The sequence below is a fragment of the Chamaea fasciata genome, unplaced genomic scaffold (genome assembly GCF_029207755.1).
Source record: "Chamaea fasciata isolate MVZ Bird 193981 ecotype frontalis unplaced genomic scaffold, bChaFas1.0.hap1 SCAF_3, whole genome shotgun sequence".
In the NCBI taxonomy this organism is placed as follows: Eukaryota; Metazoa; Chordata; class Aves; order Passeriformes; family Sylviidae; genus Chamaea; species Chamaea fasciata.
The window spans coordinates 2,235,422-2,260,208 of record NW_027094088.1 but is presented as its reverse complement, the minus strand read 5'-3'; the positions used below and the strand labels follow the sequence as shown (position 1 = coordinate 2,260,208).

Here is a 24,787-nt window from a genome sequence, read left to right as displayed (position 1 = left end):
AAACAGTGAGGCATTTTCAAAGCATATACTTTCAAACCATTTGTTTTCTTAAAGCACGGTGGAAAAAAAAAAAGCATAAATTTGCTATATGCATCTCAACGTGAAGCTCTTCTGCACCGTGCAATCGAGGTTTTAAGTCGAGCTGGTCTGGCCTTGGTAGTTCCGAGGCTGAGACTCGTTGTCTGCTGCAAAGTGGTTTTATCAGTCACTGCCACCGAGTCCTGAACTGTCAGGAGAGGGCGCAGCATTCCCAGAAGTCTCAGATGGAAAAACACTTGTGTGTCAGGATGATTCAGAAAGGTTCTCCCAAAACCCTACGTGGTCTGGAGGCTCAGACTCTCCTCCTGGTTTGGGAATTGAGGACGGCGGGAAGAACCTGCTGTGGTCTAGATCCATGTCCTTTGTAAAACTTAGTCATTCATAATTCTCAAAAAAATTGAGTATGGAGTATTTATAGAAAAGAAATTTAGGTTTTATTTCTCATTTGGAATACTACAACATGGCTCCTGAATGTAAATTTTAGCTTTATATAAGCTGTACCATATAATGTGTAGTGTGATGCAGAAAATATTCTGAAAGATGTCGTACTGCTGGTAGCGGATAGTGCAGTTCGTTTCATTTTTTGCTTTTTAATTTCAAAAATGCATACAGTGCAACATGGCTCCTGGCAGTGCAAGCCTTTTTGGCTTCCCACTGAGTAAAGAAGAAACTTGCTATAACCAAAGGCTAGATAAGTCTCGGAAATTCAGGCAGCATGCTTCCCTCTCTGCTATGTCTGGCAATGCTGCTGATCAGAAACTAGATAGTCAGTGACCTGAGAAATTATCATCCTTGGTTTTCCTTTTCCTTTTTTTTTTTTTTTATATATTCACAATCAAGTCAGACATTTTAAGATTTTATACCATCCATAGAATGAATTTTAAATGATCTTTTAATCCTGCACCTGGGATGGGGCAACCCTGAATGTACAGACTGGGGAATGACTGCCATGGAAAGGGACCTGGGGATCCTGGCTGATGGCAAGTTGGATATGAGCCAGCAGTGCCCTGGCAGCCAGGAGGGACATCCTGGGCAAGGGAGGGGATTGTCCCCTCTGCTCTGCACTGGGGCAGCCTCACCTCCAGTGCTGGGGCACCACAATATAAAAAAGACATTAATGTATTAGAGAGTGTCCAAGGAAGGTGAAAGGTCTGGAGGAGAAGCCGAATTAGGAGTGGCTGAGGTCACTTGGTCTGTTCAGCCTGGAGAGACTGAGAGGAAACCTCAGTGGGGTCTTCAACATCTTCGCTTGGGGCAGCACAAATCTCTGCTGGTGACCAGTGATAGAAGTTAAGGAAACAGCCTGAAGCTGAATTGGGGAAGTTTAGATTGGATATTAGGAAAAGGTTCTTCATCCAGAGGATGACTGGGCACTGGAACAGCTCCCCAGGAAAGCAGTCTCAGCACCAAGCCTGGCAGAGTTCAAGGAAGATTTGAACAAGGCTCACGGTGTGATTGTTGGGATGTCCTGTGCAGGGCCAGGAGCTGGAACACAATGATCCTGATGTGTCCCCTCCAACTCAGCATATTTTATAATTCTAATATTCTGTGAAATCATTGCAATTCATCTTCACAGAGTGTTTTGACTTTTTCCTCCTTCTGACACGGAACTGAATTGACACATTTCTCTGAAATGTTTTAAATTCAGTAAAACTGCATTTATCTGAGACCCTTATAGCTGAAATAACCCCTACGACTGCATTATCAAGCAGAAAGGTCTTTTCTTACTGAATTCACCAATCAACCTCAAAAGCTTCATATGAAAGTTTTTTGTGGCTGTGGTTTCATAAGGTGGGCATTATGAAAACTAGCTGAATGAATAATGTGTGCTTTCTGCTGGCTTCTAAATGGGCATCAGTCAATAAAAGAAAAATTCTGTTAGCTGAATTAAAGATGCAGCTGAGAGAATGAACTGTTGCTAGAGCTGCCTGGGGGTTTTTTTGGTTTTGGTGGTGGGACTTGTTTTTGGTTTTGTTCTTTGTTTGGTTGGTTGGTTTTGGGGTTGGTTTTTTTGTGTGTGTGTGTGTGTGTTTTGTTTTGGCTCTTTGGTTTGGCTGTACGTTTCTTTTAAAGAGGTAGTTTCTGAGTCTTAACCACATTTGCAGCTGATTTGGAGCATCTAATGAAGGTGAAGACTCACCTTCTTTCCTTCTGAGGGCTACCCAGTGGATTAACCAGATCTCAAATGTCTAAAGAGCCCCATTTTACCTGCTGTGGCCTAGACCACATCCTCCAAGTGGCACAAGTTAATGATTTCAGTGTGGCAATGCTACGTGCGCACCTGGCCCCGACATATTTGCATACATAACTCATCAGCAAGGTGGTGTGCCAAGTGTATTTTAGTGGATGTACCTATTAATGGTGACAAGGCTTGTCAGCAGAGTCCATAACCAAACCAAAGTCTGACAAAACTTCCTTCTCCTAGAAGATGGTGTTGAGTACCTCAGCTGTCAGCAGGAAAGCAAGATCTCTTGTGCCTACAGCAGCAAAGCTTTCCAGTGCAACTCATTGTTTTGGTTTGGTTCTTTTTGGGTTTTGTTTTGTTTTTGTTTTTGTTTTTTTTTTTAGTACAGGCTCTTGTGGGATTATACCGTTTTCTGACCCAGAGATGGGGCAACTGAGAAGGGTTTTAAAAACTTTTATTCCATTTTAAGTCTCCTGTGAAGGGTGAGACAATACAGATATTATAATTCATGCCATCACAATGAGAAGTCAAACTATTTCCTAATCACATTGTAAGTGTTTCTTGGTCTAGCAGGTTTTGCTGCACAATGCTGTTAATGCCTTAAAGCCAATCATTTAAAATTACCCCTCGTGGGTCCTACTACGATGCACCTTTCATAGTTCTATTTCTCCAAAGTATCCAGTTTTATTTGCAAGGCCATCATTTGAAACTTCTTTCTAGTTCCATTTCTCTCTCAACAATGTCTGTCCTATTCCATGGAATTTCTAAGTCAGTATTTCTTATCTCAAAGTTTGCATACAGATATATCCTATGTGAGCCTTCTGTCAGGCTTTTGAGAGCATTCCCTAAATGCAGAAAGCCTATAGGAAAAGAAATTAAAATTACTCTTTCAAGACAATCCCTTGCCTTTAAGAGGGATGGCTTGTGAGCTTTTTACACTTAAGATGAAAAGAGCTTAAAAGTGCTTAAGACCATTATTCTGTTTTAATGGTCTCATTCATTTACTGGGCAAAGGTGAGCTGATTTCCAAAGTCATCCTCCTCCCTCGTGCGTGCGTCAGTTCCTTTCTGTGAGGCAGGAGTCAAGAGCCTCCAACACCCTTAAGATCAGCTGATAGGAAATTCCAAGGTACAAACTATGCCCTCTGTGTGTGTAATAGGCACTATGACTCCTGCATACCAACCTGTGCAGGGTAGTAGTATACATTCCTGTATTCTCCATTAACATGTGTTTAAGGACATTTTCATTTCCAAGGCATTTTAAAATCCCCAAAATCCATTTGGGGATGTTTCGTTTAGCTGGGTTTTTTTGAGGTTTAGGATGACTGAAACTTACCTCTACCACTGGTAGGTTTTTTGTTCGTTTGTTTGTTTGTTTGAACACATATTTAAGAAGACCTGCAATATCTTGGTTTAATCACACAAGTTCATTTCACTTCTGTATGTCAACACAGTCACTGAAATCCAGGTGTCAGGTTCAGATGTTTTGAGTAAGTTTTCCTAATAAACTAATGTTTTGTGACTGGCAGTGACTCACACCAATAAAAATAATGTCTTATAAATAAAAATAATCAATGACCTTTGCAAAGGTCATGTCCTTTCAGTTCTACAGTGAATGACAAAATGTACATTAAACACAAGTGATAGCAGCATTCAGTTCCAGGTTTTAAAATGGAAATGGCAGAGGTTTTTCTAGGTTAATGACAACTTATGTCTCAAATGCTACTGCTATGCAAGGAAAGAGCTTTCTTTCATAGGTATTTGTCAAAATCCTTCTCATTTTCTTTCAGACTCATATCTGTTGCCTTGTTTATTTGTCAAAATCCTTCTCATTGCCTTTCAGACTCATATCTGATGCCTTATTTCAGAGCCATACATTCCAATTTTATCCTCTGTCATATTTTTCTGTAATAGGTTTGCTTTCTAGATCTACATTCATTGAGATGCAAAGCATCTGTGATGTAGGCACATAGGAAGGCTAGATCTCAGAAAGAAAAAACATTGCTTCCTTGAAAGCTCTTACACAAGAAATGTGTGAGATTGGCCGTACCTGACCCTAAACCACCTGATGAGTTTGTCATAAACAACAGGACAGAATCAGGAGAGGAAATACCATGCTCTGAGTAGCTAAAAGCTGTTTGAATGCTGACAGAATATCAGCCCCAGCTACCAGAGTCCTACATGCAACAACCTTTGGCTTCACCGGCAGTCAGGATGAGACCCTCAGCTGGAGGAATCTGTTGGTCTCTGTGTCACCCCATTGTTGTCTGACAGGCAGAAAGAAGACAGAGTGAACGCCTGACATTTGTACCAGGAACAGGCTGAGTGGGGGAAGGAGCAGGCAGAGAGGAGTGTGGAGAACAGGGAGGGAAATAGCAGGATGGCAAAGACCAGCACAGACAGCGGGGCAGATGAGGAGATGAAAAGTCCAACCTCCACCTCTTCTATATCCAGGGTCAGTCAGAGATCTCTGGAGAGCAGCTGAACCAGCTCTGTTTCCGTGAAGAGAGCTAGGAAAGATGAGATTAGGTAAATCCAAGTACCTGAGCAATCTGTTTAACTTCATTAGGCCCCTCTTTCTAAATCATGCCTAACCGGGTTTCAGCAGTGGGAAAAGGATGCTGTCTCTGAGTCAGCTTCTTGGTTCTGGGAAGCAAATATGATCCCATCGCACTTACATGGAGTCACTGATGTGGTCTGCCAGGAAGTGTCTCCTCACCATTCCCTGCACCAAACATGCAGTCTAAGGACAGCCTGTGGCATCTCAGGGGAGCAGAGAGCTGCAGTCACCCCTTCTCTAAAGTTACTGAGCTCAATGGATGTTCATTAGCAGGAATTTTGGCTCACAGTTCTCAGTTTTTAACTACAGAGCTGAGAAGAAGTGTAATACACATAACAAATCTTTCAGATTATAGGGTCTGGTGCTTCTTGCAAGGAGCCTCAATTCCCAGCACAAGCCGATCACCAAGCTGATGTTCTGAAGGAGAATCTTTAGTCTCAATTTTCCTGCATTTATCCAATTGTTTATAATGTAGGCCACAGGGTCTTTTCTGCTTGTTTGGTCAGATGTAGGTCAGCAGTTCAGTGGATTTAAATGAATGGCTGATGGAAACCTCCAATTGGTCTGCATGGAAATGGCGTTGAGCCAGTTGTCCAGTTGTGGAATGTTGCAGGAGCAGGGGAGACATAATTATTTCCAAATTTGGCCACAATCCATGTTATATCCATATTTATCCATATTTTGCTGCAAATGGCCTTGTCTTCTTTGGCAAGACATCCCGTGGGCAGAGAACATGTCCTTAGCAGCTCACTGTTCTTAAACTTGGTATATACCACTGTGTCATACTGGGTGGAGTTTCCAACAAGTTCTCCTCTGTGGAGAGGCCAAGACTCATGACCCTTGCTAGGCATGCAGCTGTGTCCCAGGATCAGGCCTCTGGCTCCTTGGCAGCCTGACTCAAATGCTGCTGTTTATGACAGATCCTTGAGCAGCAATTAATTCTTGGTACAAAACCTGTTGGCAATAGCCTGGGGTTTTTGTGAGGAGCAAAGACTCCTGTGCATATCCTCATGTGGAGCAGGAAAGAGTTTCAGGAGCATTGCAGAGATCTCCCACCAGTCAAGTGCTCATTTCTCTTATTCAAAGAGGTGGTGGGATGTGAACCAGCTTTTGTTCAAAAATAACACTGGAATTTTAGCACACGGCTGCCCCCCACAAGTATGTCCCCTTGTACCTTCTGGGATCACTTTGTCTGAATTGCGCTGATGGAGCCCAATTGCTATCAGATGGCCATTTGCAGAGTTGCTTCAGGCGTGAGGAAGATGTAGACTGAACATGCTGGGGTAGCTGTCACAAACTGGCCTGGTTCTCCTCTTGCTTGTGGCCAGCCAGTCAGGGATGGTTGGTGTATCCACTCCGTGGCTGCTGAGCCATGAGATTTTGATCTTTTCTCTGTATAAATGTCTTCAGATGCAATTTGACAGCAGGTTACACTCAGAAGATTTTTCCACCCTGTAGCTCTGCACTATCAAGACATGCTTAAATTATCCTACAGGCCATGCCTTCAGAGAGGCCTGGGTTAGTTACACATCTCTGGTTTTGACTGACAATTTATACACCCTCACTAGCTAGGCCACTTCTCTGGAGAATCCCCCTTTCTTGATCTGACAGAGATGCAGGCAGACGGAGCTACAACCCTGTGCTATATAGATGAAAACCAGGGTGATAACCCCTACAAAACATGACAGAGTCACTGCATGCTCAGGTTTGCCTTGGAGCTGGTTTGCTTTTACAGAGCCAGACCAGTTTCTTCTGAGTCAGATCCTGTTATATGCACACTATTAATTCATTTTAAGAGTGGAACAGATAGGTTTCTTCCCCTTTCACAATTATTGCCTTGTTATTGCTCTGCTTTCTAAAGTGTTCTGGTTGCATGGCACAGCTGCAAGTGTGCCCCAGGGCCTGGTGCAATTAGGTGTCTGTGGGGTGTTTTGCTCTCTTGATTATATGGAAGGAGTCCTCACTGCATTATAAACTCGTGTCTGTAGCTTTTCAAAGCTCATTCTTGCCTATGGGAAAAGCTTCATGTTTGAAAAGTGTCAGGTTCCTTGTGGGATAGGGGGGGACTGTTACACCCCGAGCTGCATCTTGGCATTACTTTTTCTGCACTAGAACTGGGAAGAGGGAGCAGATAGGAGTAGGTCAGAGCTGTGTTGGACCCCAGTCTAATGCTGGGCCTGGGTGAGCCTCTTCAGGGGTCTCCAAGTTTCTCTTGGAAGTCAAAAGTTGTGATATTGAAGAGTGAGTTTCATGAAGAACAGGAAACAATCTCAGTTGTGGCAGCTACTGTGTGGGAAAGATGCAGCATTCATGTGAACTTTTGGGTACCAGAGTCCATAGTCCCAAATCTTTGCTCAGTCTTTAGCTGGGGGAAGTGGACAAAGAACTCAAAGTGGATGAGAACACATCAGGACCCCTGAGTTTGGCTGAGACTGCACATAAAAATATTGTCTTAGAAAGTAAAAAGGCTGCGTCCTGCATCTGCTGAGCTCGGGGTTTCAATCCCATGTTTTTTTTCCTGTGTGCTGGCAGCTCCACAGGATAGGATGCATTCTGGCTGCAGCTAAATAAACAGCTGGAGGGGTGTTGTCTCTGTGCAAAGCCACAGGCCTGTCCCTTTCTGTTTGCAGGCACTCTGCCCATTCCCCATCCTTTGTAAAGGCTCCAGCCTTGCAGGAGGGTGAGCACACTCACACACAACATTGCTGTCACCTGGGGCTGAGCCCAACAAGTGGTTTCTGTCCCACTCCCCCAGAGCTCCTCACTCAATCTCTGACGTCTGTATATTTTGGCAAAGCACTCTGAGATACCTGTCAGGCTGAATCAGACTTTGTGTAGGTAGTGATCCTTCACCCATCCCTGGCATCAGCCCTTTTTGGAATCCAGGGATTGCCCAGCTCTGCCCTGCACTGGTGCATCCTCACCTCGAGCCCTGTGTGCAGTTTGGGGCACCGCAATATAAAAAAGGCATTAATCCATTACAGTGTGTCCAAAGGAGGACTGTGGAGGTGCTGAAGGGCCTAGAGGGGAAGCCATATGAGGAATGGCTGAGGTCATTTGGTCTGTTCAGCCTGGAGAAGAGGAGACTGAGGGGAAACCTCGCTGGAGTCTTCAACATCCTCACAAGGGGAAGCAGAGAGGAAAGCACTGATCTCTTCACTCTTGTGACCAGTGACAGAACTTGAGGAAATGGCCTGAAGCTGGGTTGGGAGAGGTTTAGGTTGGATATCAGGAAAAGGTTCTTCATCCAGAGAGTGGCTGGGCACGGGAACAGGCTCCCCAGGGCGGTGCTAGGTAGCCTCTCAAGGCATCAACAGGATGTGACTCTTGCGGTGACCTGTCCAGGGCCAGGAGCTGGAATCGATGATCCTGATGTGTCCCTTCCAAACTCAGCATATTCTCTGATTCCATGGTTCTATGACAAAGTTGTAAGCTACACACAAAACTGGCAACCCAAAGCAGCTCAGGTCAGATTTATTTTCTGCTGTAACCTCCTCAATATCTGTGGCGTACCAGCATTGTTTCCTCTACATTCAAGTGTAGGAGACCACCAAGGAATGAAGGCTCAATCCTGAGACATTTGTCATTTCTGGTGCTGCTTGTAAATAAACTCCCCAGCCAAGAGCTATTGCATATTTTGAATTTCGAGAAGGCAATGATCTGTGTCTTCCAACTTGTGCCAGTCCTGAACAGTTTGAAAAGGACAGTGAAAAAAAAAATTATCCTGTTCAGTCTAAGAAATGTGACCCATCTATTCTCTTGAAACACAGTTCTGCTTTATCTGGCTTCACTTTCAGTGGAAGGGGAGACACACAGTGCTTTCCTATTGCCACCTGTTCCTGGCAGTGCAGGACCTGCTTGCAAGCCACCCGAAGTTCCTGTAACCAATAATTACTTTGGATCTTGCTAATAAGAAACTCTGCTCTCAGCAGTATGGAAAAGAATTAAAAGTAAATAAAGGTCGCATGTTTACAGAGCCCTTCCCACGTCATTAGCATTTCTAGTTGATAGAGTGTATTGTTTCTTACTCCTGTGTGCAGAAGGTGCTTGTGCTGCTAATGAGGGATGTTGTGCAGGCTCTCTTTAAGTGCCTTGGCTTCTTCAGGGGCCTTTTATTCAGATCTTTTTCCGAGCCTGGCAAGACAGGTGAACATCTGTGGAAGCAAAACTGCAAGTGTCTTCTTTATTTTGTTAGTTATGCATTCCCTCTACCTTCATCACTGAAAGCTTTTGCTGTTTTTTGCTTTCTTAGGGTGGTAGTTTCTTTCCTAGTAGGTACTAAAGGAAACACCTGGAGTCACCTATCTCTGGTCTACTGTTTCCATATCTGGTTTATTTATTTTTTTTAACTCCAAACACGGGGTGTGTATGTGTGTGAAAAGGATATCAGGCATCTACATTTAGGGGTTTGGTAGGCAGTGAGTGTCTTCAAGGTTCCTTTATAATCACTGGAGCTAAGGCCTCTGGAAGACCATTCAGGACATCAAAATCATCCCTGCTAAATCATCCTCTGGAGAAGCCTCTCTCTTTCCACTGCTTGTATAGGGAACCCACAGAGACCAGACTGAATTACCACAGCTGAAACAAGATGCTGCGGAAGGTGGCATAAACACCCCTGGACTTTGAGCTACTAGTCACCCACTGAAAGGCTTGAAAGGCTTGAAAGGCTTCCAGTTTTCCCATTAATGTAGTCACTCTGCTCACCTAAGCAAAAAATTAAAAAAAAAAAAAGCAGAAAATTGTGTATTAAGCACCAGTCTTTATTGCACCAAATAGCACTTTAAAATCCTCACCCCAGGAAGCTGTTGACACATGTTGGAGTCATTCTACCACCTTCTCCCACTAAATGCGTGTGTAATTGTATTTGTGTCTAGGGTTGCTGTGGAGGTGTTGGCATGCTGATCTAGGCAGCAAAGCCTGTGGCTTCGTGGCCCTATATGGCAGTTCACCTGTGAAGGTAACCAGGATCTCCCTCTGAAGCTCTTTGAGGTCTAAACTAAGCAGCTCAGAGGGTGGCAAATGGAGCTGCTACATGCCCGAGGTGGGTGGCAGTGCCTGGCAGTGAAAGCTGTGACCTCCTGTTTGAAAACCTGGCTCACATCACCCAAAATGTTATGAAGGATGTTTCTTCCTGCCATGCCCTCTCCAGAACAAGATGTTCTCTGTGGAGCAGTATGCTCTCAAAGGCCAGGTCTGGCTACTCCCTTCCAGCACTGCAGGTAGAAGAAGATGGCTTTAACATAAAGGAAGACACAAAAATTCTCTGGAGGCTGGCCAGAGGCAGGTGGGAACAGGCTGAGAAGGTGGAGGTCTGTTTGGTCTAGTGGCATGGCTGTGTAGATTCACTTTCTAAAATCCCTTGTGGGGAGAGAAAGACATGGAAAAGAGTCACGGGCTGCAGTCAGTTTGGGGTGGGGGGGAGTTTTCTTAAGGCCAGGTGTAGGAAAGCTTGAAAGCACACATTTCAGCATAATTAGAGGCTTTTCTGACATGGAGATAAAACTTGATATGCAAAGTCTGTACATTTGGATTTCACGTTGCACTACACCCCCAGATTTGGCCTTTATCTTACCTTTACATCAGGATGTTAGGCAATTCGCCACCCCCTGCAATTTGCTTTGACTCTGGTGACTGTTAATTCTTGCAGCGTGGATTGAAGACATCTTTCAGAAGAAAAGTTTCCAGTTTGTTATTTGGTCATTATGTTGAAAAGGTCTGTGTACCTTGAAAAAGGTGATAATAAACATGATGAAAGTGTGAAGAAAGCTAAGTGATACTAAGAAGTTAGGTTGTGGTCTTCTCTTTATTCATCCATCTATCAGAGGATGAAAGGGCATATAATGAGACGGAAGAGTGGTACACTGAAGGCAGACAGGGATTTTCTTTGCATGTAGTAGGTTGCCACTCCTGAACAATATCCACATGCACAAACGTAACAGGATCCTGCAAAAGGTCAGGCATTAAATAGCCTCCCACACCAATTGGAATAGCAGTGATAAAAATATAAATTTCAAGATTGTTGTATGGGCTTCTGAGGTCAGCTATGCTGTAGCTGTCAGTCACAGCATTCCTTGTGCTGTCCTCCAGGACACATCCCAGTTAACACAACCAAAGCCTAGGAGCTATTTGCTCTGCCAGTTTTATCAAGTGTAAGAGTCAGCATGCTCCTGTGATGGTCTGTGACCATCAGTTTATTTATCTTGGACACAATCTGCTGGGATTCTGGCATTCTGACACTACCTGAGTGACTGCTGAAGTGTACTTTAGTTAGTTCTTCCACAAGTGAACTCATATTCTGCTCTACTTACAGATGCTTGTGTTGGCTCTTAGTGGAAAGTTTCAGACCTCTTCTGCTCCTGTACAAGTCCTGTCTAAACCAGCACAATGGCAGGACTGTTAACCTGGCTGATATAATTCCCAGAGGGTCTGGAACATGCTTCTCTGACATGAGACATATAAATGCTTTATGAGACCTGTAAGTTCCTGACAGATGCTGCTACACTTTGGCCCTGCACAGGCAGCTCCTGGTTGCCTCACAACCAACTTTGCTTACAGTCAACTTGGCCCTCCCAGCTGTCTGCCCACACCTGTACAGTTTTCTTCCCTTGCACTGCTGCAGTCCTGCTGAGGTTTAGTGAGCCAGGGACCTCTGCAGCACGCTTGGCTGTGCAACATGGGCACCCCAACCATTGCCTGCTGGTGGCTGAGACCCAGGACTGAGCCCTTGAAGGATGCCTAGGGATGGCCATCAGTTCTCTGTACTGGTACAGAGATAATTTAATGTGTATATGGGATCAGGTAAGACAGGAGACATATGAGTCCTCTGACCTCAAATCTTTTCATCCTAGAAAAGAAAAGAAAAGGAAAAGATTCAGCCTTTTCACAGCTTCCCTCGGAGGACACTCTCAAAGGCAAAGCAGCTGTGCTTGCAGTTATTGAATTTCTGAGCTGTGCACTCTTGCCCTTTCCTCCTACCCCAAACAGTGAAATGTTTGCTGGTACTGTCCAGGAATTCATCTGCTGGTATTTTAATATGCATGTGTGTGATCATCCCAGTTGCTACAATTACGCTGTGGGAATCTTGTTTCTAAAAATACACCAATCTCTGCTGCTCTCCAGCACCAGCATGAGGTAATGGATCATATTCCCTAGCTGCCAGTCACACACAGGAAGAAGGCAATCAATACAGCTGGCAATACATAAAGGCTACAACAATTATAATTGCAACTAATTTCCCTTTCACTTAAAAGCATCATCCTCTAGCCTGCATTATCACAGCCTCAGCTTTACAATGCATTAATACAATCATGGGCTTCCCTTTGCTAAATAAAATCCTGTTATTTTGCTTGAGAGCATCTTTGGAGTAGCTCAAAGTGGTAAGGTTTTATTATGGGAACCTTAAACCAGCTCCTACTCCAGCAAGTGCTCTGTTGCTATCAGTGTACTTCCACCAAAACTGAGAGAGATTTTGCATCACTCACGTTGTGATTGCTGTATTTTGTCTAGGGAAACACGTGTGCACACCATCTTTTAAACTGAAGGTGCAGCAAACTCCCTGATCTTGTTCTATCTCCTCTTCTGCATTATTTAAATGCCAGTTGAAAGCACTGTGAGTCAGTGGAGGCTGGGAAAAAAAAATGACAGGATGCCATTCATTTTTATTATTACAAAAAGCCGTATTTTGGAAGGATTTTGCATTACAAGCAATGCCTCTGATCCCAGAGGAGCTACTCAGTCGATAGCCTTACTCAACCTTACCATTGTGTATTTTGTCCAAATAATGTCTGCCTGGTGAGCAAAGGAGGGGGCTTGGGAGCCTGAACTTCAGTGTTGTAGCCAAAAGTCACAGTGATGAGACATTGCGTGGAAATCTGTCTGTTCCAAATTACAGCACTGACTGCTGAGTGATGGCTGTTGCACCTCTGTTCTTCCCCCTCCCTGCCCATAGAACAAGAGCAATGATGTTAGAAATGGCAAGGGGCATTCATGGATTAACACTGATTTTAGATATTTGCCAGTGCTTCGAAGTTGTTCAGTGAATGGTGCCACATAAAGTACACCTTGGTCAGTGTCTGTTAGAAGACACATAAAGGTCTGAAGGCACAGAAGAGTTCTCCTGGCAGTGGGGTTTCCAGCCATGGTTCTCCAGCAGGGAGAGGACTGGCAATCCCTGAGAAAAGGCAATGGAAATAGGGGGGAATGCATGTGGAATCCATGTTCTGCACTCACACAATAATCCAAAGCTGCTCCCAGTTTTGCCCCTCAGAGTCTGTTTAATAGTCACTGTAGCTCATTGTATCTTTCCTCAAAAAAATGGGGTGTAAAAGGAACCCCTCTATCCTTGCTGCAGGCTTTGTACTTTTAAATTAAAATGCTTTGTTTTCCCCTTGTAAGTCTTTAGTGAATCTGTAACATTCTTGAGAGTGTTTTTTCTACCTAGAGTCATATTCTGTTCTTAGTTCTGGTCTGGATCTCTCTTAGACAGCCATTATCTGTCCCACTGAACAGAAAATTTCTTAGAGAGCAGCCAGGAAAGAATCCTACCTCTTGGAGCATGCAGCGCTAGAGCTGCTACTGGAGCTTGTCATACATTACAATACTGTCAGCACTGGCTTTTCGCCCATCCAAGCGGTTTTTGGAGCCAGGCAAAGGCAGAGCCACTTGAGCACTGTCAGAAACCTCCAGCATTCCCATCCATGCTTGGCAGGAGGCTGCTCCACAAGAATGGAGCTTTGCTTTGCTCCATCGGAGCAACTCCAGCCCATGGCTCTGCTGTTAGTATCAGATTGCCCAGTACTGAAACCCTGCTTTTCTCTGCTGCTTAGATCTACGGTTCAGCTTCAGTGGAGTTCTTCTCATTAACCAGGCTTTTGTTCCTGCCTTAAAGCCCTGCTCTGCCAACCAGGAGTCAGCACAGCTCTGGTTTGCTGTGGCTTCTTACTCCTGAGAGGGAACAGCAGGTCTCCTTCTGCCTTGCGTAAAGACACCTCCTTCTCGGGGTCTTTCACAGAATGACCCCTCCTGGGTCACAGCCCTGGTCTAGGAAGGCACCAGTGAGGAAACTGAAGCCTCAAAACTTCAGCAGGATAAGAAATGTGTAACTTCTGAAGAATTCTGGAGCCCATGTGAGGTTTCAGAGCCAGCCTCTATTCTTAGAAAAGCGGTGAAAGTCGTAATTTAAAAAATAAAATCAAGTGCAGCGCTTAGCAAAGAGTCATATTGGTGGTATTCCTGTGAGTAAATCCCTCAACGTGAATTGGCTTCGCTTGAGTCTCAGAAACACGGCACCAAAATAAGGCCCAGCTGTGAGGTGTCTGTAGTACTGATCTGAATGGGAGAGAAGTACTCACAGCTCTTCCCACATCAGGTGTCCTCTTTGCCTCTTCCCCCCAAAACATGCCTGTAGTTTACTTTGGCATTATATTTAGTTTTACAGGTCAAAGGAGAGCCTTCCAAGGGCCTCTGTAGGAGTTAGCCCGTGCAAGTTGTGAGATTTGATGTATATCCCCCCAGGCACTTCTGCAGGTGCTGTGCTTCTGCTGTCTGCTGGGCACTAGATGATGTTTTTATATCATTCAAAGCCATTTCTGGCTTGCTTTGAGGTTACCATGTTTTATCTCAGAATCTCCAGATGTCAACATTTCCCTTCTTAGGGTTGTGGGCAGTAAGCAAAGGGGCTATCTCTGTCTGGCTTTGAGCAGGGATGGCCACAGATTAATACTTATGGCTTAGAGCTAGGATGAACTTCCTGTGCAGCAACTGAATCAGCCATTTTACTGGGAGAAAAACAAAACAGAACTAGCTGTACTCAAATCCTGTTCATCTGCTGCTTTAGCACTGTTTGAATTTTGAGGTTTCCATCAGAAAACCTCCCCTGTGTCTTACAGCCACAAGAGGATGTAGGGCATAACCCTTTACCCACTTGGGTCATGCAGAATTTTTCCAATAACTTCAAAACAGTCTGAAAAACAGTCAGGAGACAAAAAAAAAAGCCAGAAGTTAAAGAAGTCAAGAGGGTATGTAATGAGCATTGATAGTTCAGATAAAAGACAGAACAACCTAGTGAAGATTTCATGTTTTATTGTTATTAAAAGTTCATTATGAAATCAGCACAACAAATAAAAATAGATCTGTGGCGAATGATACGTGTTACTGTTATTGCCCGGTCGCTTTGTGCACACTCTCACTTTTTAAAATCAGAGGGTAATGAATACAAGACATTTCACATTTCAGTGTTCCTGCAGCTGAGAGAGGCTGTGCTTCCTGTTGACTCCATCCAATGTATAATGCAGTCAGAAATAGTCCTCTATTCACACTTAAAAATAAACTCAGTTTTAGAGTATGCCCCAGCTGAAAATAACTGGAGAGTGAGAGCTAGAAATAACTCTTTCCTTAGGGACCTATTTCCATGAAAGTCAAAAGGATTTTTGACATGGATTGTAAAAGCAGAAGGACATAGTTATTTGTTGACAGACAGATGGAAAGGCCTAGCAACAGGAGCTAGGGAGGACCTGTGGCGGAGTAGAAGTTTATTATTTTGATCTTGCACATGCTGCTAAATCTCCTTGTTGTAGTAATTGTCTGTGTTCATTACAGCAGTGATTGCTGGGAGGGTGTATCAAAGCCAGATAAGGCGTCTGCAGCTCATTTTTTTTTTCCTCCCTGTTTGGGTTGGCCTTGGTTCTAACCCTGCACACCATTCATTGACTTTCACCTGCGTGCTTCCTCATCCACATGACAAAATGAGAACAATACCACGATTACAAAACCCCTCACCAGGTCACTTACTGTCCCTGCACTGGTGTAAGTTTTTCTTCCTCACTTCTATGCTTATCACAGCAGGCATTTGGGGCTGCCTTCAGCCCCTGACTCTTGTTCCTTTTACGCTGTCATGTCAACTCAAGGGGTGCTGGGAGGTTGCTGGCTGGCTCAGCAGAATTGTTGTTCTGCAGTTTTCTGCATGGGAAGGTTTCTGTGCAGCCTCAGTGCAGAAAACAGTGCTGGGGTTCTCTGAGGGGAGCATTTCCTGGGGATAGGAGGCCAAATGAGTCCCACATCAGATATACTTGAGTGTCTGTGGAGGAAAAAAATACCTTAGTGGCTACTCCTATATTCTCCTGTTATTTATTTGGGAGCTTCTTTTCCATCAGGTGAGTAGGAACATGAACCAATCCACGCTGTCCAAGCTTGTAAGCAATGCTGGTTTTTTGCCACCAGTCCTGGTAGGGGGTTGCAGAAGGTGGCAGCTGAAAATGTGGGAAAAAAGCTCATCCCTGGGAAGTTGCCCTGCATCTCCATAGCCTGTGTCCTTGTGTGGCTCTGAAATACCCACTAATGCCCTCTGAACTCCTGCTCTGTCAGGATTACAGCACACCATGCTACCCCCAAACCTCACTACCCAGCTGATGAGGCTACTCCGGCCTTGTTTCCTGCCCAGCGAACAGTTTCCAAAGGCGAAAAATCTCAGTGCTGCTCCCCGCCTGAAAATCTCTGGGCTTCAGCCTCGGCCTCACAGCAGGAGAGTGACAAGGGTGGAAAGCTGGCACAGCAGAATGGTGGTGATTCAGGCTCTCCCTTTGGTTTTCAGGCTGTTTACTCAAAACAGCCCTTGAGAAAGATGCTGCGCCTCAAGCACGTGTCACATTCAACCGGTTTAGCAATATTACACCTATTTCTGCTCAAACTAGCCAGGGCAGGGGAGGGAGAATATATTATGTTAGTGCAAGTTCTTCATAGACAACATGTGAATATTTAGTACAAAATGTTCTTTCAAGGTGGGGCGAACGTTTCTAATTGTGACACAAAAAACAGGTATTTTGTAACAGTTTTAACAAGTTGCCTGTGAAAAAGAGTTTGTGTGAAATATGTTTAGACAGACTACCTCACATGACACTGAAATATTTCAAGGCTCTTTCTGAGCAGGCAATAACCTAGTTTTGTTTTTTTAAACACAAATCAGCTTTATCACAGCCAATCCCAAACATAACTAAATAATTTGGTTGTGATTTTTTTTTTGGTTAGTTGTACTTTTTTTTTTCTTTTTCCTCCTTGGAAAAATAAAGCTATGCTAAGTTGAGTGTTTCCACTCCACATGGGTTTTACCCATTCAAGACTTCTTTCATTGCAGAATCAACTTCCTCATTCAGAAGAAGCCACAGAAATATTCAGCTAATAAATTTTAGCATAAGATTTCAAAGACTGGTTCATTCACTCCTGAAGTCCTGAAGAATTGCAGCTTCCAAGAAGCTCACAGACTACTGAAAAGCATTTTATAAACCTGGCCTAACTTGGAAACAGTCATTATTTCATGCCTCTTAGGGCTTACATCCAAACCAAAGATAGGAACAATCCCTAAACTGTGGAAACTGAAAAATTCAGGTACAAATTTTGCAGCGCAGTCTCCCATGTGAAACGTTTGGATTTGACCCAAAGTCCAGCTGAGTAGAAACAATTAAGGCCTCAGTTTTCTCTGACTTACACTGCATGTGCGAGTGCTCTGCAGTTGCTTCTTAACATGATCAGCCAGTGTAAGTCAAGCACGAGTGGAACAGCCCTTGGTTACACAGACATCATCCTTTTTTCTCCTGCCATCACCTGGTAGTGCCAAGAGCAAAAGAAAAATAAAAAGGCTTCCAGTTAGGTGATAGATAGATGTGGAAGCCTTCTTTAACTGTGACTTTCTGCCCTTTCTTGAGCTCTCAGCCAAGCCATTACCTATTAGAGAGGATTCTCAGCCATTCTTGCCTCGAAGCCTGGCTCAGAAACCACAACAGGGCAGGATCATGTGCTGGAGTTATGCAAAGGCAAAACCAGACTCAGGGTCAAAAGAGCTTTTTCCCCAGAGAGAAAACTCCTGGAGCAGGAACAAATGGGAGTGCCCAGCACAGGGGGTGGGAACAGGAGCAAGGCAGGATCACCAGGCCCTGGCTCCCACCAGAGATGCCCCTGGCACTGCACTGAGTTCACCTTGACATCCCTGGTGTGGGCACTGTGCTGCTCCAGCCCCTGCGGCACACCTGGGGGCTGTCAAAATCCAAATCCAAAATGCTTTTTCCAAGATACAGTAAAGGCATGGAGGGGGAATCTCAGCTGGTGGGCTGTCAGGGAGATTCCCTTTGGGTCTGTGCTACTGTAAGGTCACGGTGCTACTTACACTTCCCACTGGCCCTGCATCAGCAAACCTGGCTTTGGATGTCCAGCTGGAGAAAGCACTAGGCACAGAGGGTGCTGAATTTCTCTCCAAAGAGAATTCATCTTCTGCCAAAGCATCAGCTTTGGAACCATAGGGAATCTCCGAGCTGGAGAAAAATCCAAAATACCTCATGTAGAAGCACCTTTCCCTTGGATTTTTTTATTATCATAATTTTTAAGAATATATTTTGTACCGAAACACTGTCAGCATTCTTTATACAATGGAAAATGACACAGTCATTATGTATCATGTAAAAGAGTAAAAACAGAGCAAGACAGGAACATTTCAGTTCAATCTGGAGTACAAATAGAATCTGATGTACAGCTTAAAAGCCACACACCAGATAAAAAAGTTCATCTGGAAAACAAGTTCTTTTATTTTGGAAGTAGGAAGAAAAGTCAGGGAACGTCAAATGTTAAGGCTAAAAATTAACATTTCAACTTGTATTTTATAGGTGGCAGCCTGATTCTTAATTCATCTGCAGCAGCAGCAGCAACCCCCCTGCTTTGCAGAGATTTGCACTTGCAAGAAATAAGAATCAGGCTTCTATGCTCAGAGGACTCTGATTGACCTCAACAGGCTTTGGACTAGAGCCACAGTTGGAATTTCAGCTTGCAGTCTAAGGCTTCTTAACTGCAGGCCAAATTAGCACAAAATGAGGCTTTGCATTGGCATTCTACCCTTAACTTTGGATATTCCAGTTCTGGTTGCTTTAAACCACACTTTTATTGCAGGTTTAACATAGTTCCATTTGTGAGATACTTTTTTTTTTTTTTTCCCCCTTAAACACTGTGCTACAGAGAATGTTTCTATAGTCTGTGTTTTAGTCCCTATATTACGTGTTTTCAAAATTGCCTAAATGTATGTTTGTATCATGATTATAACTACTCAGAAAGACCCGCTGAAGTCCACTGTGAGCAGCCAAGGAAAAAAAAGTGTACTTAGTCCTAAAGAAGTCAAGAAAAGTGGCTGTGTTCATTTATAGTGTAGCGCAATGACTGTGTTTATACAGCTATACTTACTATTTAAAAAGCTACTTGAAAAGTTATTATTCATGTGCAGTAGCTGATTTTCAAGCATTAATAACTTGGCTGTCTAGACAAGTTTTAATTGTCATATCAAAGGCCAAATATGTTCTCAAACAAGTGTAAAGAATCTCCCATCTCCCTTGGAAAGAGGCTGGCTCTCCTTCTGAACGAAGAGATTGCCAAATTTAACTTTTTCTCAGGTTATGAAAGCACAGTAAAACCCACGAATTTGCTGTTTTAAGTTTTTAAAATGGATCCACTTCAACTCAAACCTATCCTGTGCAGCAAAGTTAGTAAGCCCTGAAAAACAGATTCTAGTGAATATGCAGAGTTCCCTCCCCCCACCAACCACCATGCCCACGTTTTCCCAGGGCCTAGAGGGCTCCATTAAAATGTAACTAAATGTGCGATAGGAAACATGGTTTCTCAAGAACGATATGTAAAGTTTACCCGAAGAACCTAAAAACATTTTGTACATTCAAAATGTTTACACTTTGCTGTTCTCAGTCATCAGTAAGATTGTTCATTTTTTTTTTACTAATAATACATACAATGAGTATAAATAAATAAACTACAGATAAGTTTTAAAAATTGTATTAACAGTACGTTGTGCAAAAACTCATAACGATCTACATTCTATGCAAATATACCCTGACTAAAATACACAGGCTGTGTCCACACACCCTCAGTCAGTTTTTGCACAGTCCTTGGGCCAAACCAGGGGCTGAGGGCAATCAGCAAAATTCCATCCCAAGCTCTGGAGGTAATGCTGATTTACACCAGCAGAAGTGCAGGCCCCAAGGTGTGTGCAAAAATGCCATAGAAATCAGTGGGAATTGTGCTTGACTAAGGACTAGACAGTTTGATTGTACCCCATTAAAGTGAGCGGGAGTTTTGCCATTGATTTCCATGGAACCAGGCTCAGGCCCTGGGTAAGGACGTCAGCACGTGGCCCTATGTTGTGCTACACTACTCCACTTCAGTGCAGAAACAAATATTTGCAAAATAAAAACTTGGTTTTTTTTGTTGTCACTACCGTTCAGTAACCGGTTTCAGAGATTGCCTTTTCTGCGAGATTTGAAACAGGACTGCAAAGTCTTTCCGAATCCATTCCAATTTGATTATCCAGCACAGGTGGGTTATTTTGATCCAAGAAAAAAAAAAAACACAAAAAAAAAAGGCTCAATGTCTATAAAACCAACAGTGCTCTTCGTTAGGATAGAAAAAAAAAAACCAACCAGCCCGGTTCATCGGCACAGGAGTGAAGAACTGCATGCGGAAAAGGAACGGGGCAGCCTTCCTACCATAGCTGTGTCCAGAGCCGGCTGTCACTGCTCCCAACAGACGATGGCACCTGAGCTGGTTTGGAATCTGCAGTCCCAACAAGCTCAGCCCAGTTTTGTAAGCTGAAGATCTCCGTTTATCTTTATCGTGTCAATCGCTGACAGCGTTTCAATACGGTGGTAAAAATCAAAGAGCTGATGTCCGTCCACAAATATTCTAAAGCGGGGATGCTCGCAAAGTATCTCAACCTGGAAGAGATAAAACGTTGAAGGGTGGTGTTCACAGTGTAACTGGGAAGTTGTTTCACAGCACACAAAGAGCATTTTAAATAACCTTGGTGCAGCTGCACATTGTGCTGCTCATGTGCCACACCAGAGACAAAGGTGAGACCAGTCTGCCCCCTTGACACCAGTTACACTCTAATGGATCTGCCCTCACTGCACAGGGACATTAATCCAATCTCTCACGCTGTCCTAGCAGTGAGCACGCTGCAACCCACTGGCTGCTGGGAGGGTTTGTGTCTTGGGATAATGCCAGAAACAGACTCAACCTGCTAATCACAGCAGGAGGAAATTTTACCTCCAGCCCAAACCTTGCATTCCTTGCTACAAAGTTGCTGGGTTTGGTGGTTTGTTGTTTTTGGGGTGAGTTTTTTTATTTGTTTGTTTTGTTTTGTTTTGTTTTGTTTTGCTGCATAAGGAGGCAGTTCCCCCTGCAATGCTTTCCACGTTACTTTTAATTTACTGGAAGGGAGTAAACATGGAATGAGGGTATAAGTTTGTCCTCCCCTCCCACACATACACAGCTGCTGCAGAACTAAAAACCCATCCACTCCTGTGGCTGCAGACAGTCCCTGTCAGACTAGACTCCATCCCGGGGCTTCAGTGAAGGAAATGCATTGCAGGATTGCTGGGAATTCTGCAAGACAGTTCTCAGGAGGCACAAGCAGCATCAGGGAGGGACACAGCTCATCCCTCCTCCCGAGACACCTGCAGAAATGCTCTGGAAAAGCAACAAAGCCTGGAGCTGAACAAGCTGGGACACGTTGGGAGATTCCTGATGTTTGGGGTGGCTTGAGAGGGTGCCCTGTTGTTAAGCTTTGCTGGAACTGCCCCGCCAGGAAGCTGGGACATGATGGCACAGAACATGCACTTTTACAGGCCTTTGGAGACCTCCAGGTCTGGACACACTAAGGAGAAAGTCTTCAGGAGAGCCACATGTAAATCCTGGGTCATTTCCAGAAGCTGGAAGTCCGGGGTGAAGTGCTGCTACCAGACACTTGACTCTGCTGCTATTACAGTGTATAAAAATGGGAACAGGGCCCGTGACAAACCAACTGAGCCAAAGTCCGAGCGACTTAAGAGCACGTTGCACCAGGAGAAGTGACAGCAGGAGAGCTGGAACTCCTGGATCCCTGGTAGTGCACCAGGTAGCAGGGAAGAGCTCCCGTGTCACTGCAGCAGTGCCTGCCTGAGGCCTTGTTATGTAAAAGATTTGGTTAACACTGCTCACCGTCCGCTTTTCACAGCACCCGCGGCCACGCCACAGTGCTAATTGGACTGGATCACAAGTAACTGGCAAGAACATCTAACAGTCTAATTTATTCACTGAGAGGGAGACCATCAAAGGTACAAAGTCAATCGGGAGGCTCGATTCTGTTTGGGGATTTGGGAAAAAATTAGGAAAAAAAAGGCAAAATAACAACTCCCTTTCTACAGTCTCCCGTGCTGGATGTGCAATATTGCAGTCCTGTAACATCATCTGTCATTAGTTGGACAGGCACAAAACTTGCTCTGGGTAATTTGTCTGGCTCTTCTGAGGGCCCAGTCACCACCCAGTGCAGAAGGCAGTGGAACCCTCTCAGATGGAGCAGGACCCAGCCTCCAAGGCTTTTCAAGCACATTTCCCACACCACCAAAGGGTGTTGCCAGTTCTGATGGGAGGGTGAGTTTGTAGAAGCAAGTAGAGCGCAACCAATTTGCAGCAAAACCAGTCATAAACACCTTCTTAACACCAAGCATCTGGGGAGATGGTGAGCTTTTGGGGTTGGGGGAGATTATCTTGGGGGCAAGAAGGATTAGGAGAGTTTGGCAGCTGGTGGTAGCACTGGCATTTAGCAGAGGGGCTAGTGAGGTTTTGTAAGAGGGATGGGGAGGAGGAGGGGTTTTCTGGGTCAGTTGCATGGAAAAGGCATGCAGCCTTTTTCCCCTCAGTGTAGTGAGAGGGAAGCAGCCCTCTGCAGCCGCACACTTTGTTAGTCCTGATCTGCAAAGACATCTTCACATAACCATAAACACTACAGATGGGAATCTGCTTCTAGGTCAACCGAGTCCATCCAAAGCACTTCCATGCACACCATTTTCGAGTGACTACAGATTTAAATTTGATGGAAGGTTTAATCCCAGGGTTGAGAAAAGAATACCACTATTGCTTAGCCGTTTAATCTGCTAACACGAAGAGCTACGGTCAACCTTAACGTGACGTCCCTGGAGACAAAGGATGAACGTGATCCTTATTAGCTGCACTAAATTGCAAACAGTACGTCCATTAAAAAAACCATCAATATATACAGCAGTCCCACTGAATATTAACATTCTCCAGTAATAACTTGTAATGCACTAATAACACAGAGGTGCTTCTTAATTCACGGTTATAAAACTAAGCTCAGGAAGTTGCGCTTCATCACACAGAATTACAACCTCTGCCTTGTTGTCATAGGGCCCAGGTGAGGTGTTCACAGCCCCATCTGAACTGCCTGCAGCTGCACGTAGCAGCGGGATCTCCACGCAACTCCATGGATACAAACAAACCAGCAACTGGTGTCTCAACCCCAGCAGTGCGGGCTACACCGTGATTTCATGAAAGGCACGGCCAGGTTCTGCTGCAGCTCGGATCAAATGACACTTTATCAGACACACGGGGTAAGCCACTGCCATGCTGGTACTCACCCTAAAAGGCTGGTCCGGTATAAATGGAAAGTAAGGAATAGATGACTGCTCTTCCCCCCATTCTCCGGCTACACAAGAGTTTCTGACAAACTGTCTCTCTGTAAACACAGCTTTCAGTTCTATGGCTACATCTGCAGGAGGATCTTCTGACTCCCCACAAGTCAGACTGATGCCAAAGCTGCAACACAAACAGAACAGCTCTCGTTCAGCCAGGAAAAACAAAAAGCAAGTAAGTCCCAAATGCCACCAGTCTTATTTCTCAGCTTATTAAAGCCACATAGCGGCACAGGTTGGAAGACAGCTCAGCTCGTTCAGATCTCTCTGGAAGCTCAACAGGGACAAGAACACGGTTATGGAATACGTGCGTGCGCACCGCGCTGTGCGTATATCTGCACATAGACGCAGATATGTATGTTTGATATGCTCCTTCGCTCCCAAGTGAAAACGGAATCCCTTGAAGAAATGCCCCCTCTATGGGTCAAAGGAGAAATCAGCATGCTATATTTAAAATGATAAAAATAATCCTTTCCAGAAAGGAGGGATCCGTGCGGATGTGTGTGTGTGTACGTGCGGGTGGCCGCCCCCCTTCGCCCCCTCCGCGGGCCCGGCGCCCCCGGCACGGGCAGCCCTGGCCAGGTGTTACCTCTCGGGGTTGAGGTCCACTATGCCCATAACTAAGATCTTCTTTCCCGGCCTCATTCCTCCTTTGATGTGCCCACAGAAGGGGACGATCTGGAAAGGACAGGGGGGGAAGGTGGCGAGGGTCAGCTCGGCATCAGCAGCGGCCGCCCTTGTGCGGCCGGAGCTGAGCGGGGGCGGGGGGCAGTAAAGGGGGGGGGGGGGTGACAAAACAAAATACACAACCACCCCCACCAAAAATAATAACCAAACCAACCAAACAAACAAACAAAAAAAAAAGCCACAAAGGTGATATACCAGGCGAGGGAAGTACACATCAGCTTGCACCGGAGATCCCAGCGAGTTGTTTAAATGCCCGTCCTCTATTTTCTGCAGGCAGAAAGGAGAGCGCTGAGGCAGGGCCAGGCGGAGCCCCCCAGCCCGCCCCGCACCTGCCCGGCCCCCCGGCCCCGTCCCGGTGCCCGCAGCCGCACTCACCGGCGCGTCCCGCTCGGCCACGGTCCCCGCCATCTTGTGGAAGCGGTGGCGGCGGCGCTGGGGACAGGGCGGAGGGCGGGGGAGAGGGAGGAGGGAGGGATGGAGGGAGGGGGGGGTCTGTGGCAGCCCCGGCGGCGGAGAGGTAGCGGCGGAGCGGGAGCGGAGCCGGTGCAGAAGTAGGAAGGCGAGGAGGAGGAGGAGGAAGAGGAGGAGGGGAGGTGGCCGGCTGGCACTGCCTCGCCCGGCGGGGAGCCCAGCCCTTGGCCCGAGGGGGAGCCGGGCAGGGCGGGGCGGGGGCTGCTGCCGCTTCCTCCGCTCCGCAGCCCCGCGGCGGGGCCGGCCCTCGGCCGGCGGGGACAGAGCGGCTCCGCCGGGCTCAGGGGACGGCGGCGGGCCGGGCTGGCGGGGGCCGGGCCCCTCACCTGCCGCCTGCAGG

The 24,787-nt window shown here is 45.5% G+C and overlaps 1 protein-coding gene across 1 annotated transcript; it reads right to left on the bottom strand.

The window, feature by feature from the left end:
- Positions 1 to 14,846: 14,846 nt before the first annotated feature.
- Positions 14,847 to 24,433, bottom strand: LGALSL (galectin like). Its single transcript, XM_066177726.1, has 5 exons — positions 24,352 to 24,433; positions 24,172 to 24,243; positions 23,879 to 23,967; positions 23,236 to 23,413; positions 14,847 to 20,535 (listed from the first exon to the last, which is right to left on the bottom strand). The coding sequence occupies exons 1-5, from the start codon at positions 24,382 to 24,384 to the stop codon at positions 20,392 to 20,394; spliced, it is 516 nt and encodes a 171-aa protein (XP_066033823.1). The 5' UTR covers positions 24,385 to 24,433; the 3' UTR covers positions 14,847 to 20,391.
- Positions 24,434 to 24,787: the final 354 nt, after the last annotated feature.

Bases quoted from the DNA above. Each gene is read 5' to 3' on its own strand.
- LGALSL (XM_066177726.1), bottom strand. From the start codon at position 24,384: ATGGCGGGGACCGTGGCCGAGCGGGACGCGCCG. The intron at 24,244-24,351 runs GTGAGTGCGGCT...TTCTGCCTGCAG, and splicing joins TGGCCGAGCGGGACGCGCCG to AAAATAGAGGACGGGCATTT. The intron at 23,414-23,878 runs GTAACACCTGGC...TTTGTGTTGCAG, and splicing joins GTGGACCTCAACCCCGAGAG to CTTTGGCATCAGTCTGACTT.